Raw genomic sequence first — 19,942 nt, forward strand, 5'->3', positions numbered from 1 at the left:
ACAGGCTAATAGCAATGGCCTGTACCATAGAATCTAAGTGTTTAATAGGTTACAGCATATAGTTTTCTGAATGTACACTTTATGATGTTTGCACAAAATTGAAATTGCTTAGCAACACATCTTTCAGTGTTGTTCCCATTGTTAAGTAATGAATAGCTGTTTAAGTATATTCACATCTACTTTTTTATTTCTTAATAACCAGGAAGTTTTTCTATTCCTTCACTCTGTTTGCTTGTATTTGAAAGTGATATGATTCTCTTATAAGGAGTATAGATTTGGATATTTTTCTTTTTTTTTTTTTTTTTCCAATCCATTCACACTTTGACTTCCTTTTTGAAGGAGCAGAGGTAGGATAATGTCTACAGTTTACATTAAAATTAGTTATTATATGGCCAAGGGTTTCCTATTGGCATTTTGTTCACTGCATATTGGTTATTTTGTAGAATCTGTTCCTTTTAACTGTTCTACCATTTTACTTTGTAATTTGGTGATAATCTTTTTTATGAAGTGTATCATTTATTTTTTACTCTTTTTTCTCATAAATTCACTTGTTAATTTGATATTAATGAAAGAACAGGTTTCATGTAGTTTATAGACACAATTTTAAGGATATAATATTTCCCTCTCTCTTTCTTCTTCCTTCTTCCTTCCTTCCTTTCTCCCTCTCTCCCTTTTTTCTTTCTTTCTCTTCCTTTATTCTTTTCAAATTTTTGAGATAATGTTTTTGACTATGATGTAAATTAAAAATGATATTGGATACTTACTATATGCTTTTGCTTTGTGGTTACCAGGAGGTTTACACAGGAAAACTCATAGTTATACTGGCATTTTTTTTGGCTGGTGACAATTTTGCCTGCCTATAAGTTCTGTCATTTTTTTTCTCCCTTTCCCCCAAAACATACACATTTTAAGTTTTTGATGTCTCAGTTTATATCTTTTCTTTTTTCTTTTTCTTTCTTTCTTTTCTTTTTTTTTTTTTTTTATTTTTGACAGGCAGAGTGGACAGTGAGAGAGAGAGAGAGAGACAGAGAAAAAGGTCTTCCTTTGCCGTTGATTCACCTTCCAATGGCCGCCACGTGTTAAAATGTGGGTATGATTTTTTTAAGAATTGTTTTTATTTACTTGAAAGACAGAATTACAGAGACAGGGAGGGAAGGAGGGTGAGAGAGGTCTTTCATTCCTCTAATTCACTCCCCCAAATGACCACATTGGCCAGAGCTTAGCTGATCCAAAGCCAGGAGTCAGGAGCTTTTCCAGGTCTCCCACGTGGGTGCATGGGCACGAGGACTTGGGCCATCTACCACTGCTTTCCCAGGACATAGTAGAGAGCTGGATCAGAAGAGGAGAAGCCAGAACTGGAACTGGTGCCCAAATGGGATAACCCATGCTGCAGACTGGGGTGTTAACCTGCTGCACCACAGCACCGGCCCCCATATGATTGTATTTAAATTTTTTTCTGTTTTAACCTTTATACCAATATTATGAATAGGTTGTCGTACACTTCTATTTGAATTGTTAGAGTATTTTGAATTTTATCATAAATTAAACTTTACTAGTGATTTTATACTTTCATAAGTTTTCATGTTGTTGATTTATGGTCTTTCATCCCAGTTTGAAGAATTTCTTCAGCATTTGTTATAAAACAGTCCTAGTGATAACGAACTGCCTGAGGTTTGCTTGATGATATACTACTTATTTCTCTCCTTTCTTTTCTGTTAAATAATGACTTATAAATAATTTAATTTGAAAATATTTTATGTACATATATTTAAGAAGCACAATATAGTCATGTCTATATGTATATTCGGTATAAGTATTAAACAAGCTAATTAAAGTATTCATTACCTCATCAACTTATTTTTTATATAGGGAGAATAGTTGACATCATTTCTATTAGAAAATTTCAACTATTCAATATGTTATTATTGATCATGACCACCTTGCAGTAACTAGATCACTAAAACTTGCACTTCCAGTGTTACTATAGCATTTTTGTCTTTAATCAATACCTCTGTTTCCCCACCCCTCTTTTCCTCTGCTACCTTTGGTGATCTCTCTTCTGTGCTCTGTCACCATGAATTCAACTTTGTTAGATTCCAACGTAAGTGATACCATGCAACGTTTATCTTTCTGAGTCTATTCACATCAACTATAATCTCCCTGATCATCAACATTGTCATGAATATCAGAACTTTTTTTTGTAAAGCTTAATGGTATTTTATGGTATATGTGAATTTTTATATATAATCGTTCACTAGGTTGACTATATACTTTGGTTATTGTTAATAATGTTGCAATGAACATGAGAATGTAGGTAACTCTTTGACATTCGGTTTCAAATCCTTTATGTGGCCATTTATCCATAAGTACATTGCTGAATCTTTTTCTTTTCTTTTTTTCTTTTTCTTTTTTTTTTTTTTCTTTGACAGGCAGAGTGGACAGTGAGGGACAGAGACAGAGAGAAAGGTCTTCCTTTGCCATTGGTTCACTCTCCAATGGCCGCCGCAGCCAATGTGCTGCGGCCAGCGCACTGCGCTGATCTGATGGCAGGAGCCAGGTACTTATCCTGGTATCCCATGGGGTGCAGGGCCCAAGCACTTGAGCCATCCTCCACTGCACTCCCGGGCCACAGCAGAGAGCTGGCTGGAAGAGGGGCAACCGGGACAGAATCCGGCGCCCCAAACGGACTAGAACCCGGTGTGCCAGCGCCGCAAGGCGGAGGATTAGCCTAGTGAGCTGCGGCACTGGCTGTACATTGCTGAATCTTATGTTGATGCTATCTTCAGTTAATCTTTTTTTGTGGAATTTACCTAAGTTTTCCATAATTATTGTACTGATTTGCTTCCCATCATCAATGTACAAGAGCTCCTTTACTCTCTGTCTTTGCCAAACTTTCTTTCATCCTTGTGATAGCAGCCATTTTGACAGGTGTGAAATAATACCTCATGATTTTGTTTTGAATTTCCCTGATGATTAGAGATGTTGAAGGATTTCTCAACATTTTTGTTGGCCATTTGCATGTCTTTTTCTGAGACATGTCTGTCAAATACTTTGCCAATTTTCAATCAGGTTATTTGTTTCCTTGCTATTGTGTGGATTTTCATTTAATTTCTATGTTGGATATTAGCTCCTAACCAGATGTCTGGTTAATAATATTTTTCCAATAAATGAGTTGACTTTTTACTCTGCATAGATAAGGCAAGAAAAAAAGACAAAACTCTCATTTGACAAATTTGTAAATAAGGCTAGAAGTCCCATAGGTTTTGCAGAAGAGATTAATAGAGGCTTACCCTGGTATAGCATGCACAGTATTTGCTTCTTATGTTTAGTTTTCCTTTCTGTTGCTTCAGTTACCTAGTGTTAACTCTCAAGTGAAACTATTATCAGAAAATTCTAGAAATAAACAGAAAATCTACCAGAAAAACAGTTACAACTTACAGAAGCTTCATGTGATTGCCAGCATTCTTGAGTGATAGGTGTTTTTATTTGAAGTATGTGCATTTGAAGGATTTTTTTTCTTTACTTAAAAGACAGAGTTACCAAAAGAGAGGGAGAGAGGAAAAAAAAGAGAGAGAGAGAAAGAGAGAGAGAGAGAGAGATGTCTTCCATCTGCTTATTCACTCTCCAAATGGGAAACACACACACACACACACACACACACACAACTAGGTATTGAGCCAGGCTGAAACCAGGAGCCTGTAATTCCATTGGGGTCTCCTACAATGGTTACAGGGCCAAGTACTTGGACCACCTTCTGCTGTTTTACCAGGTACATTAGCAGGGAACTGAATTAGATATGGAGAAGCTGGGACTCAAACCAGAACTCATTGGAGATGCCAGCATCTCAGGCAGCAGCTTAACCAGCTGCTGGTCACAGTTCAGGCCCATAAAGTATGTTTGTTTTTCAGACATAGTGCTATTGCACACTTAACAAAGTATTGAGTGAGCTTATTCTTTATGCCTTGAAAAATAAAAATGCTCAAGTAACACACTTTATAGCAATATTCACATTATGGTGGTCTTGACTGCACCCATAGGTTCTTCAAAGTATGTCTGTCAATTATTTTATGAATATATAAAAACATATATATGTATATACATTTCACACCTTAAATACATTCAGAAACAAATAAATATTACCAAGTGACTCTTTCCTTTATCATAGTTTATGTTATCAATAGTATGTATTGATTGCTACATACAAAGTTTGCACTGATTTTTAAATACCCTGTAGAGGGCATTTTTCACCTCTTTGTTCCGTAAGCTATAAATCAGAGGATTTAGCATGGGAATCACTAACGTATAAAACACAGAAGCCATTTTATCAGTCTCAAAGGAGTGAGTGGATTTGGGCTGCAGGTACATAAAGAGTAGAGACCCATAGAACACCACCACCACTGTCAGATGGGAGCCACAGGTGGAAAAAGCCTTCTTCCTGCCCTCTGCAGAGTTCATTCGACATATGGCTAACAGAATCAGTGTGTAAGAGAGTAGGACTACCAGGAGGGAGGAGATCAAATTAAATGCTGAAAAGAGTATGATTAATAATTCTATTTCCTGTGAATCTGAACAAAGCATAGGTACCAAGGTAACATCATCACAGTAGAAATGGTTGATGATGTTAGAGCCACAGAAAGGCAAGGTAAAAATCTTAATAGTGAACAGCAGAGCCTGAAATGTACTGTAGAGGTATGGAATGCCCACCAGGAGGAGACAAAGTCTTGGAGACATGATAACATTGTAGAGCAGAGGGTTACATATAGCTACATAGCGGTCATAGGCCATGGCTGATAAAATGAAAAATTCACTGATAATGAACATAAGGAAGAAAGCCAACTGTGTAGCACATGCATAATAGGAAATGATATTTGCATCCACAACAAAATTAACCAACATTTTGGGGCAAATGACAGTGGAATTGCCAAGATCTATGAAAGCTAAATGTTTGATAAAAAAATACATAGGTGTGTGTAGGTGAGGATCCACCTGTGTCAAAATGACCATGCCTAGGTTTCCCACCACTGTGATCATGTAGATAGAAAAGAAGAGACAAAAGAGGGGGAGCTGTAGCTCATGCTGCCTTGTCACTCCCATCAGAATGAACGCAGTTGGCATTGTTAGATTCTTTTGCTCCATAGGCTCCAGTTGTATCTTCTGGAAAGAAATAGAGGTGTTGTTATGAACATTCATATAAACTTTCATATAATACTTGTAGAGACAATGGTATTTCTCTTTGTGATATCATATGGAAAATAATTTCCAAATATATGCTTTTCAAACTAAAATATATAATATTATAATTACAAAAAGGAAGGATTTCTATCAAAGTGATACACTGACATAAAATTCACTTCGAACATTTGAGCAAATACATTTGTAACAAAGTCAGATGGCTGTGTTTTTCTTTTTAAAATTTTGACTGATATATATGTGACTTCATGTGATGCTTCAATATATGTAGTTATGTAGTGTCCAATTGGGAGTAATTTTATATATGTATGTACATATATATACACATATCCTCAAATATTTAATATTTCTTTATGGTGAAAAGACTAAAAATTCTACCTTCTGTGAAAACAATAGTGAAATATACTGTGTATTCATATTATTACCCTACTGTTCAGTAGAACTCCAGTACTTCCTACTCCTATCTAACACATATATTTTAGACTTCATTTCATCCACACAGTTGTAACATGTGACCAAAATTTCTTTACTTCATATCTATTTTTGAAAATTCTAAGAGAATTTCGATATTCTGGGAGAGGAAGAGATGAGTAAAGGCAAGAGACCTTACATTTTAAGAACTTTTGTTTGCAATTGTAACATATTATTATCATGGTCTATTACTCTGGCTTTCTTTCTGACAACTTCTACTCCATCATACTTGAACTATTATACAGTTGTATTGGTGGTACTGCACACATTTGAGGTATCCATCTAAGGAAGTATTGAGTTAATACTATTTTACTTGAAGTTCAGTGAGTATATTTGTGTGGTTCAAAATAAATTATATTTATCTATTCTGGCAAACCAATGTCTCCTAAGAATGCCCCTAGCACACTGCATGCTGAATTATGTCTGACGCTTAATGAATACTAGTATTGTGTTTAAAGATTTCATGATATTTGTAACCATTAGATGGAATTGCAAGCCACTTTCTTTTCTAAATATATATTCACATTTATTTCTCAATTTGCATGTTTATTTTTTTTCTTTTTTGAAAAGAAAATCTCCTTAGTAAGATTCAAGACAGAAATATTTGAATCCACTTCTGCTAAAGCACATGTTTTGTATGAATGTTCAGAGATTTTCAGTATTTAATATCATATGCTTTATTTTCTTGATATAAATTGTAGAAAATATATTATCTATAAAGGATCAATATATTTATTTGAGCATTTATTATATCACATTACTGACACCTATAATGGACTAGTGGATATAGGATAATGCTGATTTCAATAATTTCATTAATAAGTAATGCTTCTTTATTTAATCAATTAACAAGAGAATAAATAAAAAAAGTAGAACTGTTCTGACTTAAGTCAGTGAATTGCATTAGATTACCTTCATATCACAATTAGGGTGAAAACCTAGTACTCCATAAGTGTGATCTCAATTGGATGAACAATCAGGGTCCAAAATGTAAAGTCAGATGATTTCAGGAATAATTATTATGACATAATGGAATGTCAGCTCTTTCTTATACAGCTTTGAGTAAAGTCTTCTGGGCACCCACCAAAACTTCAAATCCAGAATATGGAATTATGGGAGCCTGAAGACACTTTGTAGTAGCAGGGAGTGGTTCTTGAGACCCTCTAATTTTTAATTCTTATCAATTTTGCCAATCTGATCCATGGAACACTGACAAAAAGGAAGGTAATATTGATGATTAAGAAGCCAATTCCACCCCTTTTTCCTTTGTTAATTATTTAACAAAAATATTCTAGTGGTTATTAATTCTATTTTATTATTGAGTGTCAATAATATCTCCATCTTATAATTTTTTAATTTTTTACTCTATGCATTCTTTTATTTGGTAATTATCATTTTTTCAGATTTGTTGAAATATAATTATTTACATTTAAGATATACAATGTGATGACATTTATATGTATATATGCAGTGTGAAATATTTACCATGTACACCACAGCATTATGTTTATATGTTTAATAACCATAAAATAGAAAAAAACAAACAATAACATGTCAATCAACAGAAGAGTGGATGAAGAAAATGTAATACACACAGATATATGGTATGAGAAATACCATATATATATCATAAATGTGTGTATATATACGCACACACATTGTGTGTATATACGCACACACATTGTGTGTATATATACACACATTTATGATATTGGAAATATCTTATGTTTCTTTAAAATATTACATCGGGTATATTCAAGTACAAATAATATTTATTCATTGTTATATATACATATAAGTATGTATGGATAATTAGTGGACTTTAAAATATTTATAGGAGATGAAATGAAGTTTATTTTGTTCCCAATATTTTGAAATTCTTAGATACTTTTATTCATAATACATATTCTTCATTCTTATAGCCTTTTTGAAACTCACTCAAATGTATAGTGTCTATGAGATATATGCCATTATTATGATCTCACTAAAATGGGTTGTATGGGGATTCGTTAAATATGCAAAATCACAGAAATAGAGAATAGAATTGTGGTTGTCATGGAAGTAGGGATCAGAGAAACAGTGAGACATTAATCAAAAAGTACAAACTATCCAGTCTTCTTGTGAAGAAAAGCATATTTCTGGTCTTCTAAACACCTTAACATATAAACTTTAAATATCCTGTTGGTGTTCTAAGCAACAGGGAAGATGTATACAAAATGTATGCACAGAGTGCATTTATCAAACTTTAGGTGTGATGAAATTTGAAAAAATATTATTTGGGGTAATAACTCTGTAATTCGAAGCTCTTGAAAGTCATTCTGTTCAAGGACACGCAATCATTTTGTAATACCAATTCTTGAATGAAAAAAAAGACAGTAACAGCAAGCCAGTAGGAAAAATAATCAAATGCCAAACAAGATTATGCATGTAAAATCCTTAAACAAAATTATTTATTGCTTGTAACATATGGAATGGGGAATACTTTTCTTAAATATATATTTAATATCATATATACTGTATTCCTATAAAATAATACTTATTCGTTGTCTATATTCTTCCAGATAACCCAATCTTACTACATACTAATATACATGATTAAAAATAAATTTTGTTATTTCTAACTACTATTAACTTACAATATCCAATTGCTACTAATAGGTCTCATAAATCAAACAGTTCTAGGACACCTTTTCAAATCACAGGATTTAATATCCTAAAATACTATGTAAACCCAGAAAACCTCAGTTAAAGGCTATAATGAATTTTTGTGCTGTATTTAAAGGAATCAGTTGTCAGTTACCATGAAAGTTCTGAAATCAGAAGCAAGTCTTCATGTGAAATTACTCACACAGGGGTGATCACCAAAATCAATTGGAATTTTCTCCATTTACTGTTAATGAACAATTGGATTTTATTTTGACAAGATAGCGTTACCTTTTCTTTGTGCAGGAAGAATATATAGTTTTCCTCCCTCTTTTTGAAACTCCTTAGAGAAATAATACATAATTGATTCAGATCATTATGCCTGAATTATCTGAGAAACTAAAACATATGGCCTTAACTTGCCTGCTAATTATCTAAGATACACTACATATTCCCTACTGACAAAATATAGGAACAACTTAAGGAAAGGAACAAACAATATAAATGATCTGTGTAGCTCTGTGGAGACACAGGATGAAAGATAGTCACTCACCCATTGTGATTTAGTTATCAAAATAATGATGAAAAATACTTTAACATCAGTTCTAATCCACTAAATTAGAACAAAGCCAAAGTCTTAATGAAATTGTAGAGGATATTATCATAATTACACATAATTTTTCTTGAATTTATTATTCAGGTAAATATTTGTGATAGTAAATAGAATGAAAATATATCTTTTAAGCCATACTTGTGAGGTAGATATTATTCTCAAATTTAGAGACATCAAGTTCAGCTAAACTATGTAACTTGCCCAAAGTCATACAACTGATAATAATAATATTTGAAATTCAAGCTAATCTCCAAATGAGTGATGTAAATGTCTGTTTTTTCATATAACAAACCCATAAGTTACTGTCATGAAACACAATACCTCAATTACTGGCCAACAGCCGTACTTCTTGAGATAACACATCACTGGTGAATAATATTCAGTACTACTTACTAAGAGTAATATCTATTATGACTTACAGATTTATATGAATTGATGAAAACATACATATGGGAAACATGAAATATACAATAAATTGCTGTAGACTATAGTTATTCTATAATACTATAAAGCATAGTATCTGTATTTTGATATTATTTTATAATTTTTTGCTATTCTAATACCCTTCCTAGCCTCTTTCGACTACTAGTCTATTCTCTGATATCAACATTTCAGCTTCCCATAAATGAGTCAAGATATTTACTATTTGTCTTTTTCTGAATGGCCTAATTTCACTCAACACGATGTCCTCCAGTTTCATATATATTTCTGCAAATGGCAGGCTTCAGTTTTTTTATGATTGAATATTATACCACAGTATTTTCTCTTTTTTTAAAAAAAAATATGCATCTACTTATGGGTATCATGCTTGATTCTGCATCTTAACTATTACAAAAAGTACTACAATAACCATGATAGCATGATAGTGCAAATTCCTCTTTATATGAAGATTCTGTAGTTATATGCCCAATAGTGTGGATGCTTACTCATGTGATACTGCTGTTTCTGAAGAAACTCAATTTTATTTCCCATAATAGCTATACTAATTTAAATTGCAGTCAGCATTCATTATTGTCTTTGTGACAATAACCCGTCTAACTGGAACTAGATAATGTCTCCTTTTGGTTTACGATTTTCATTTCAATGCCACTTAGTGATGTAAGGAACTTTGTTTTTTCATATACTTATAGGCTGCAAGCATTTTCATGTTTGAAAAATGTCCATTCAATTAATTTGATTACTGTAATTGAATTATTTTTGAGTTATTTGAGTTTCTTATACATTCTGAGTATTAGTCCCTTGTGTAGATGGATAGTTCGCAAATATTTTCCTCATTCTTCATGTTGTCTCTTAACTTTATTTACCAATTCCTTTGCTGTGCAGAAACTTCTGACTTGTATTTCTCCTATTTTGCTTTTGTTTCCTGTGCTTTTGGGATCTCATCCAAAAAAATCAGTGTGTAAACCATTAACCTGAAATGTTTCCTAATGTTTTCTTATAGTTGTCCATAATTTTATGGCTTACATTTAGGTATTTAAACCATTGTGTGTTGATTTGTTTTTATAGCATGAGACATTGGAGTCAAGCTTCTGTCTTGTGCTTTGGATATCTAGCTTCCCAGCACAGGGTATTGAAATGTCTTTTCTCCAATGTACATGCATGTTTTTGATGCCTTTGTCAAGAATCAGTTGGTTGTAGATGTGTTGGTTTATTTCTGAGGTCTCTATTTGGTTCCGTTGCATTATGTATCCGTTTTCCTACCAGTAAGATGCTGTGTCAGTTTCTGTCACACTGTAGTATGTCTTTGAAAATAGGTATTATGATGTTTCCTGCTTTTTTCCATTTTCTCAAGATTGATTTGGCTGTTTGGCATATTCTATACTTCAATATGTATACAATTTAGATACTATCTAATATTTCATGACACAATTCAAATATGTCAGGTGTCAGGCAGAATATAGGCACAAAGAACCATACATTTTATGACAGCATTTCCTTGAAGTGTCCAGAATGGACAAACTCACAGAGAGTGGGAGATGCTGAAGGAAAGTGGTAACTGCCAATGGGCTTGTCTTTTCTTTTGGAGGTGACAAAAATGTACTAAAATTAATTCTGTTGATGGTTCTACAATTACAAAAGACTGAATTAAACAATTTAAATGGAGGAAATTTATAGTTTGTAAATTATCTTTTAAAAACTGCTGTGAAATGATATCAATTTATTTGATTATTACCAGCTGTGTATAACCAACTCAGCAAGACGCAGAAACTTTTTATTTAAGAGGTATTACATTTCTTTATGTCTAGAGAAATGAATGAAAATTTAATAACTTTTTATAGAAAGAGAATCTTGAAAAAAAGTCTTTGTATTTTTAGCATTTCTTAGCTGATTTACTGAAAATAGTTTATGCGTTATAAAATATATGTCATTTATGAAAGCCAATACATAATTCATTAGGAAGTAGGACTTAACTAAGTAAACATTTTCCATGACAAAGCAATTGAATTTTTATGTTTATATTCTAGGTTATTGACTTCTAGTGTTGGCAAATCAATATGCTGAGATGAATTATATAAATAGAACTGTTTATATATTTGCTATTAGCTTGTGTTTTATGCCATGTATTTTAAGAAATAAAGAGTATTACACAAAATATTTTGATTCTAATTACCAAGAAGTTTTGTGTAGGGGTTAGCATGTCATATCAGAATGCAATTCAAATCCTGGCTATACTTCCTATTCAGCTTCCTGTTGAAGTGCATATTAGGAGGCAACAGGTGAAGGTTCAAGAAGTTGGGTTCCTGTTAACTATGTGGGGGACCCAGACTGGATTCTTGGCACCAGGCTTTAGCCTGGCATAGCCCCGACTCAGGGGGAATTTTCAAATTCAGTTTCAAAACTCTCTCTCTCTCTCTCTCTCTCTGTATGCAAACTTCTGTCCACATATAACAAAATGAGGAGCAGGAGAACCCCACATTACCTTGTGAAATATTTGCCACACCAGTTTCCTGAGTGTGACACAGCTACAGGAAATTAGAATAGACCCGTTCCTAATACTTTTGAAACCTCTTTCCTTGAATTGCTGTAGTGTTTAACTATTTGCTTAGAGAACACATTGGTTTTCCAATTTACTCTCTGCTCCCATTTATCCCTGGTGACACAATTTTCCCATTATTTTTCTTTAAGCAATCACAGATGTATTCTGACACTTGGAAATATGAAAATTATCACAAAATATTAAATATCAAGTCACAATTTCTTGTTCTAATTTAATAATGTTTAACTTTTTTAAGAGAAAAAATTATGTATTTTGAAAGAATTACAGAGAGAGAGGCAGAGACAGAAAGAGATCTTCCATCCACTAGTTCACTTCCCAGATGGCTACAACGGTCAGCACTGGGCCAGAGAGAAGTCAAGAGCCAAGAGCTTCATTAAGGTCTACTATGGGGGTTAAAAGGGCCCAAGAACTTTGACCATCTTCCAATGCTTTGCCCAAGACATTGGCAGGGAGCTGGATCAGAATGAAGCAGCTGGAACATATGGGATGCTGGTGTCACAAGTGGCAGATTTTACCTGCTATGCCACAATGCTCTCCCTATAATGTTTAACATTCATACTCAAAATCTCCATTAGTATTTTTTATCTATTACTTTCTGGAACTCTTTCAGTGATAACCTATATAAATAGGTTAGTAAAATAATTCTTTTCTAATTTGTTCCTTTTTTGACTTATGAAATGACTTCAGTGGGTAACTTTTGGATATTTACATTAATCATGACAGTTCCATAAATGTCCCATCCTACAACATTGTGCCCAGTCTGCAGGATTGCATGTGGTTCCTTTGCCTTTCCTATTATATCACCATGGGAACTCTTCTCCCATGCATTGAATGGACCCCTGCCCTAACAAATGCTGGTCCGTTGAAAACGGTTAATCTTCAAAAAGTGATGTCATGCTGGAACCTAATGGCCTTAATTTGCATCAGTTCAGTAGCTCAAGAATATCAGAATCAGAATTAGAATGTTTGCCATGGGGCCTGTGCTGTGGCATAGTGGGTATGTGGCCCATTACAATATGTAGGCACCTGTTCGAATCCTGGAGCCACTCCACTTCTGATCCAGCTCTCTGTTAATGCACCTGGGACTGCAGCAGAAGATGGCCCAAGTACTTGAGCGCCTGCATCCATGTGGGGGACCTGGAAAAACTCTTGTCTACTGGCTTTGCGGTCATTTGAGAATGAACAAGCAGATGGAAGATCTCTCTCTGTCCCTCCCTCCCTCCCTCTCTCTCCTCTCTCTCTCTCTTTATAATTCTGCCTTTTTTTTTTTTTTTTTTTGGACAGGCAGAGTGGACAGTGAGAGAGAGAGACAAAGAGAAAGGTCTTCCTTTGCTGTTGGTTCACCCTCCAATGGCCGCCGCGGCTGGTGCGCTGCGGGCGGCGAACCGCGCTGATCCGATGGCAGGAGCCAGGTACTTATCCTGGTCTCCCATGGGGTGCAAGGCCCAAGCACTTGGGCCATCCTCCACTGCACTCCCTGGCCACAGCAGAGAGCTGGCCTGGAAGAGGGGCAATTGGGACAGAATCTGGTGCCCCGACTGGGACTAGAACCCGGTGTGCCGGTGCCGCAAGGCCAAGGATTAGCCTAGTGAGCCGCGGCGCAGGCCAAATTCTGACTTTCAATAAATAAATAAATAAATCTTTTGTTTAAAAGAATGTTTGCCATTTAATTGCCCTTGAATTAATGTCCCAAATTGATGAAGATGGTATAAAATGGTCGAAGTCCAAGTTGCCAAAGACAATGAGGAATAAACATTTCGTTCAGAGACTCCCCTTTTTATTGAGAAGGATCACATATTACTCCAGAAAGACTACCACCTATATCATTAACAATAGTCATTTCATCTTTTGTTCTTCATATTGTTTAATTCTGCTTTTTCTCAATCTTCCAAACTTCTTAGGATAGCAATGTTTGGTTACAATGGAATCACCAGTGCTCTTTTCATTTTTCAGCATGTCTTGATTTTACTTCCATCTTCTCCAAAGTTTCTTACTAATCCACTCAAAATATCATCTTCATCCACTTGTGGTGGCTTTGTATTTGACAAGTCACTGGTACAAAATGAATTCATTACCTTCTATCTCTATGTGATAATGTATTTATTGATTAGTTATATCTTTCTCGAATTCATTTTCTGTATTTAATACTATTCTAAATAGTCACTGTTTCTTACTAATTTATTTAAAATATTTCATTTGTAAGCAAAGAAACAAAATGTGGTTCTTTTATATTGAATACATTGTGCACTGAATACCAGTCCAATTAATATATCCATCACAATAGGTGTCTCTTTTGAGTGTGTCTGTGTGTTGTGAGAATACTCAAAATCTTTTCTCTTGTCAACTCAAACAAAACAGTATTACCAACTTTAGTCACCATACTGTACATTAAGTAGCCACTGACTTACATGTGATGAGGTCAGAACAGGATTAGACTAGGTGTATTTGAGCAAATTTATGTGAACGAGTATCTCAGGTAAACAATATACATCAAGTGTAATTCCAAAATATGCCAATAAAAAATAGGAAGCCTGGGGCACAAGGAAGGGGCTATATATACAGACATTGGGATGCTTTTCTTTTTGCATTGTTATCAATGTATTATGGAGACAATTATATATTTCAATAATTGCTTAAATTATGATATCCAGATTTAATCATGGAAATATATTGTTACTCATAAATAGATAATTAAAGCTATTCATCATAGTTTCATATACTACAACATTAAATTACAATTCAGGTTACATATGCCTGTAGTACATATAAGGAACTTCTCCCTATACATTATATGCAATTATTTCTCTATGAAAAAGTCTCTTTACAATTAACAGCTAAATTATCCATCTTTAGAAGTCACTATCTATCTTATTACACTCTTATAAGCACTTATTACACTCTTATAAACACTCTTTAGAAAATTCAATCAGGACTGGACAACATAGTTTTATTTATTTATAAAAAAGATGGCTGTGGCAGCCCCGCGGCTCAATAGGCTAATCCTCCACCTAGCGGTGCCGGAACACCAGGTTCTAGTCCCGGTCGGGGCTCCGGATTCTTTCCCGGTTGCCCCTCTTCCAGGCCAGCTCTCTTCTGTGGCCCAGGAAGGCAGTGGAGGATGGCCCAAGTGCTTGGGCCGTGCACCCCATGGGAGACCAGGAGAAGCACCTGGCTCCTGCCATCAGATCAGCACGGTGTGCCGGCCGCAGCGTGCCAGCCATGGCGGCCATTGGAGGGTGAACCAATGGCAAAAGGAAGACCTTTCTCTCTGTCTCTCTCTCTCACTGTCCACTCTGCCTGTCAAAAAAAAAAAAAAAAAAAAAAGAATGGCAATGCAATTCTACATGAGCTGGTCCCTAAGTAACAGCATATTATGATAAATCCTTTCTATAGAAAGATTTCATAAGATAAATTGTGTATTATGCTATATGCAAATAACAGTTAAGGAAACAAGAAATGCAGATGCATTCTGATGAATTCCACTTACTACAAATAACTAGACAGACCAATATTTCTTTACCGATTGTTCTTTTTTTTTTTTTTCTATTTGTAAGTTACATAGTTTTAATCCCATAGCTTAGCAAGGAAGGATCATTCACTGAAGTCAAAAACATACCTGGCATTTCAATCAAATTATGTCCATATACTCAGCTGAATCAGTTAGAGGTAAGCCTTAAAAGTGTTAGGTGAAACTTTGTAAAAGTAAATTTTGGGAGTACAAAACTTCATCTTGCACACCAAAGTCATTGCCCACACAGGACAAAGTCAGAGCTTGTATATTTGCATTTGTTCCTCATCTAACTTGTAAAACACTAATATAGTTCAATATTAAAAGAAAGCAATAACAAACAGCAATGATACTATGATCATAGTCCTCCAGTCATTCATTGCTGCATTGTTCACTGAGCCCATTAAGAAGACTGACAACAAATACCATGTCTGGGAAGATGTTCAACATCCTCAAACCTTTCTCCATTATAATGGCATTATATTTCTTGGTTTGAATCAAAATCCATCAATTCTATCTGATCCATTTCATCTGTCACTTCTATTTCCTTCCTCTCAGTTTTTTTTTCAGATTTATTTATTTATTTTAAAGGCAGAGTTGCAGAGAGGCAGAAGCAGACAGAGAAGAAGGTCTTCCATCTGCTGGTTCACTCCCCAAATGACCACAATGGCCAGAGCTGCACCAATCTGAAACCAAGAACCAGGAGATGCTTCTGCATCTCCTTCAAAGGTGCAGGGGCCCAAGGACTTGGGCCATCCTCTATGGCTTTCCCAGGCCATAGCAGAGAGCTGTATCGGAAGTGGAGCAGCCGGGACTCGAACCAGCGCTTATATGGGAAGCTGGCACTGTGGGCGGCAGCTTTACCTGTTATGCCACAGAGCTGGCCCCTTGGGGAATTTTTAACAGATAGAGTTTAACAGGAGAGAACAACGAATTCCCAGGAAAGTTTACCTTTTGGCCCATTTACACCAAACACATTCTGCTGTAGTATAAAAATCTATTAGGTGTTTAATCCACTGACCCCCGCTTAAGGAGGTCAAAAAGTTTTCCTGGTTTGATTTAACTAAATTAGTTTTAGAAACCAGAAGTGCCTGGATTCTCTGGAAATACAGAAATGTAGTTGAATGTTTTGTATAATTGCCATTCATTCTGGATGCACATAGAGTAAAGTGTATTTGCAGGACTAATGTTAAGGAACCATAAAATGGATACTTACTAAGAGAAAATGTTGCATATATTTTTCCATACCCCTTGTAGGGAAATTTTTACATCTTTGTTCCTCAAGCTATAAATCAAGGGATTCAACATGGGAATAACAAGCGTGTAAAATATAGAAGCCATTTTATCAGTTTCAAAGGAATGGCTGGACTTGGGCTGCACATACATAAATATCAAAGTTCCATAGAACACTGTGACCACCGTCAGGTGGGATCCACAGGTGGATAAAGCTTTCTGCCTGCCCTCAGTAGACTTCATCCTGAAAATGGCTATAAGAATAAGCAGATAAGAGAACAAGATTATCAGAAGGGAGGAAACCAAATTAAATCCTGCTGAAATTAAAATTATCAACTCAATTTCATGTGTATTTGAGCAGAGCAAAGATATCAAGGGGAAGCTGTCACAGTAATGACTGATGACCTTGTTGTCACAGAAGGTTAAGGTAAAAATTTTTGTGGTGATTAGAAGAGAAATAAGCACACTGTAGAGATAGGGGACTGCCACTAGCATGCAACATATCCCTTGTGACATGATGACTGTGTAGAGAAGAGGGTTACAAATGGCCACATAACGGTCACAGGACATTGCTGACAGAATAAAAAGCTCACTAATAATGAATACAAGAAAGAAAGAGAGCTGTGTAGCACAAAAGTAATAGGATATTATATTCTGATCCATGACAAAGTTTACTAACATTTTGGGTCCCACAGCTGTAGAATAACCAAGATCTGTAATAGCCAGGTGTCTGAGAAAGAAGTACATGGGAGTGTGCAGCCTGGAGTCCATCTTGGTGAGGATGATCATGCCCAGGTTGCCCACCAGTAAGAGCAGATAGATGATGAGGAACAACACGAAGAGTGGAGCCTGCAGCTCAGGGCGATCTGTGATTCCCATCAGAATGAATTCCTTCACCACCGTGATGTTGTGTTTTTCCATCCAAGGTGATCAGAAAATCTAGAATAGATAACAACATCATCATAACCAATCACTTTTCTGTATTGTCATTTTGGAGATTTCTGATATTTGAAAATTAATCTCATACAAATACATAAGGGTGTGTGTGTGTGGGTGTGTGTGTACTTGTGTACATAATTTGAATTAAGGGATAGTGATGCTAAGTTGGGTTTGTCACTTCTAGTGCTCTGTACATATTGTTTATCACCCTTAGATGCTGGTTAGAGGTCAGTTAGAGTGCTAAGCATCCTACTATATCCATAAATACATAACAATAAATACTGTATCATGCAAAGTTAGAGGGATTTTCATGATGAACTACAAACAACTTAGGAGAAAAAGAGGTTATTGGTGTTGATTTAGATAATGAAAATTCATAAGAAAACTCCTTTTGGAGAAAGAGAAACTGTAGATAAAAGAATAAGATTGTGGTCGGTGCTATGAAATAGAAAGATAAGCCTCCACCTGCAGTGTCAGCATCCCATATGGGCACTGGTTCAAGGCCTGACTGCACCACTTCTGATTCAGCTAATGCACCTGGGAAAGCAGTAGAATACGGCCCAAGGGCTTGGATCCCTGCAACCACACGGGAGACCTGGAAGAAGCTCCTAGCTTCAGCCACGCCCATTTCTGCCTCAAGTGGTCATTTATGGTCTGAACCAATAGATGGAAGATCTCTCTCTCTCTCTCTCCTTCTCTTTCTGTATCTCTACCTTTAGAAAAATAAATGTATCTTTTAAAAACAAGAATACATTAATTGAAAGTCACCATGTTATGCATTATCATGGATATAAAATTACATAAAGATAAAATGTATATGGATTCCTAGTTGGAATTTGATTTTCTGCACATTAAGGCCACAGGAACTTTTTTGAAATTATGAGTATTATACAGCACATAATGCATATAAACATGTCTAATAAAATAAAAGTATCTGAAGATCTCTAGTAACCAAAGATTAATAATGGACCAGAGTAGGACACGGATGATATTTAAAGGAAGATATTTATTACAGATTTTAAAAATTCTTAGCATCAAAGTTTTCTCAGAGAAATAAAAGAAATAAACAGAAATGATACTGTTTATAATGAAATTTTTGTCAAAATAGTCTCTAAGAAATAAGCAAATTAAAAACATACAATTTGATAACATTAACTGTAGAGATTTTTACAGGTAATTTTCAATTAAATCAACCAAAATATTGCTTAGAAATTTGGGTTTGCCTATATCATAAAAAGCTCCAATCTACACATTTTTAATACTAGAAATATGGGGATATTTATCATATTATGTTATTAAGGAATTTTTTTCAGAAAAATGCAACAAGAATCTGTATAAAATGATTTTATCTGTTACTGTTTATTTGGTCTTGTTTCATGATCATGCAATTCTAAAAAATAAATGTCATGCAAAAGCATGTTTTCAGAGACAAGAAAGGCTGGGGTCTTTCCTCTTTCTGGTTTTAGAGATCTGTGAAAAGAAATAAACCACTTTTTCCTAGTTTACTATCATTTTTATGATGGTTATCATTTTTAAAATAGTACTTTAAGAAATCTGTTTTTTATCAGATTCCATTAGAAATTGAAGAGCATTCAGAACACTGTATCATTGCCATAAAACACTTAGAGTTTCCTAACCTCTAAATATTTGAACATGATATAGAAATCCCATTTCACTAATCAAGAGAGATAGGAACATATTTCTACATATATTGAAATAGCCATTAACTGTTACATTATTTTTAAGAGATTCACAAAGAAGAGGCTGGAGTACCTGAGTAACTGTGTTTAGAAGGATTGTATCCATGCAGGTTCATAATTTTGCCACTAAAAAAAATTTAAAAAATGTTCCTTTAGGCTGGTGCTGTGGCTCACTAGGCTAATCCTCCGCCTGTGGCACCGGTACTCTGGGTTCTAGTCCCAGTTCCTCCTCATCCAGTCCAGCTCTCTGCTGTGGCCCTGGAAGGCAGTGGCGGATGGCCCAAGTGCTTGGGCCCTGCACCCGAATGGGAGACCAGGAGGAAGCACCTGGCTCCTGGCTTTGGATCAGCTCAGTGTGCTGGCCATAGCGGCCATTTGGGGGGGTGAACCAGCGGAAGGAAGACCTTTCTCTCTGTCTCTCTCTCATTGTCTAACTCTACCTGTCAAAAAAAAAAAAAAAAAGTTCCTTTGGCTATGTTTCACCTGGTCTCAGATTTGATCTGTGTTAAAATTATTTATATAAAACAATGATTTTCTACACAATGTTCAAAGGATTTTTCAAGTATGTTTATGAGAATTTAGCCTGTTAATCCATATGAACATATTAAAATATTAATGTGAAGAAAAAAGCACAGCTCCTATTTCTG

General features: G+C 35.1%; 2 protein-coding genes across 2 annotated transcripts; both read right to left on the bottom strand.

Annotated features, from left to right (window-relative positions):
* Window positions 1-4,194: 4,194 nt before the first annotated feature.
* LOC100350465 (olfactory receptor 8K5-like) lies at window positions 4,195-5,160 on the bottom strand. The gene has a single exon (XM_002708940.4). It carries the CDS (start codon window positions 5,134-5,136, stop codon window positions 4,195-4,197), a length of 942 nt encoding a protein of 313 aa, XP_002708986.3. The 5' UTR covers window positions 5,137-5,160.
* An 11,478-nt stretch (window positions 5,161-16,638) lies between these two features.
* Window positions 16,639-17,577, bottom strand: LOC100341754 (olfactory receptor 8K3-like). Its single transcript, XM_002709130.2, has one exon. It carries the CDS (start codon window positions 17,575-17,577, stop codon window positions 16,639-16,641), a length of 939 nt encoding a protein of 312 aa, XP_002709176.1.
* Between the last annotated feature and the right edge of the window lie 2,365 nt (window positions 17,578-19,942).

Source organism: Oryctolagus cuniculus, chromosome 1 (genome assembly GCF_964237555.1).
Source record: "Oryctolagus cuniculus chromosome 1, mOryCun1.1, whole genome shotgun sequence".
NCBI lineage: Eukaryota > Metazoa > Chordata > Mammalia > Lagomorpha > Leporidae > Oryctolagus > Oryctolagus cuniculus.

What these genes read in the sequence shown, in the direction of transcription:
- LOC100350465 (XM_002708940.4), bottom strand. Translation starts at nt 5,136, where the DNA reads ATGGAGCAAAAGAATCTAACAATGCCAACTGCGTTCATTCTGATGGGA.
- LOC100341754 (XM_002709130.2), bottom strand. Translation starts at nt 17,577, where the DNA reads ATGGAAAAACACAACATCACGGTGGTGAAGGAATTCATTCTGATGGGA.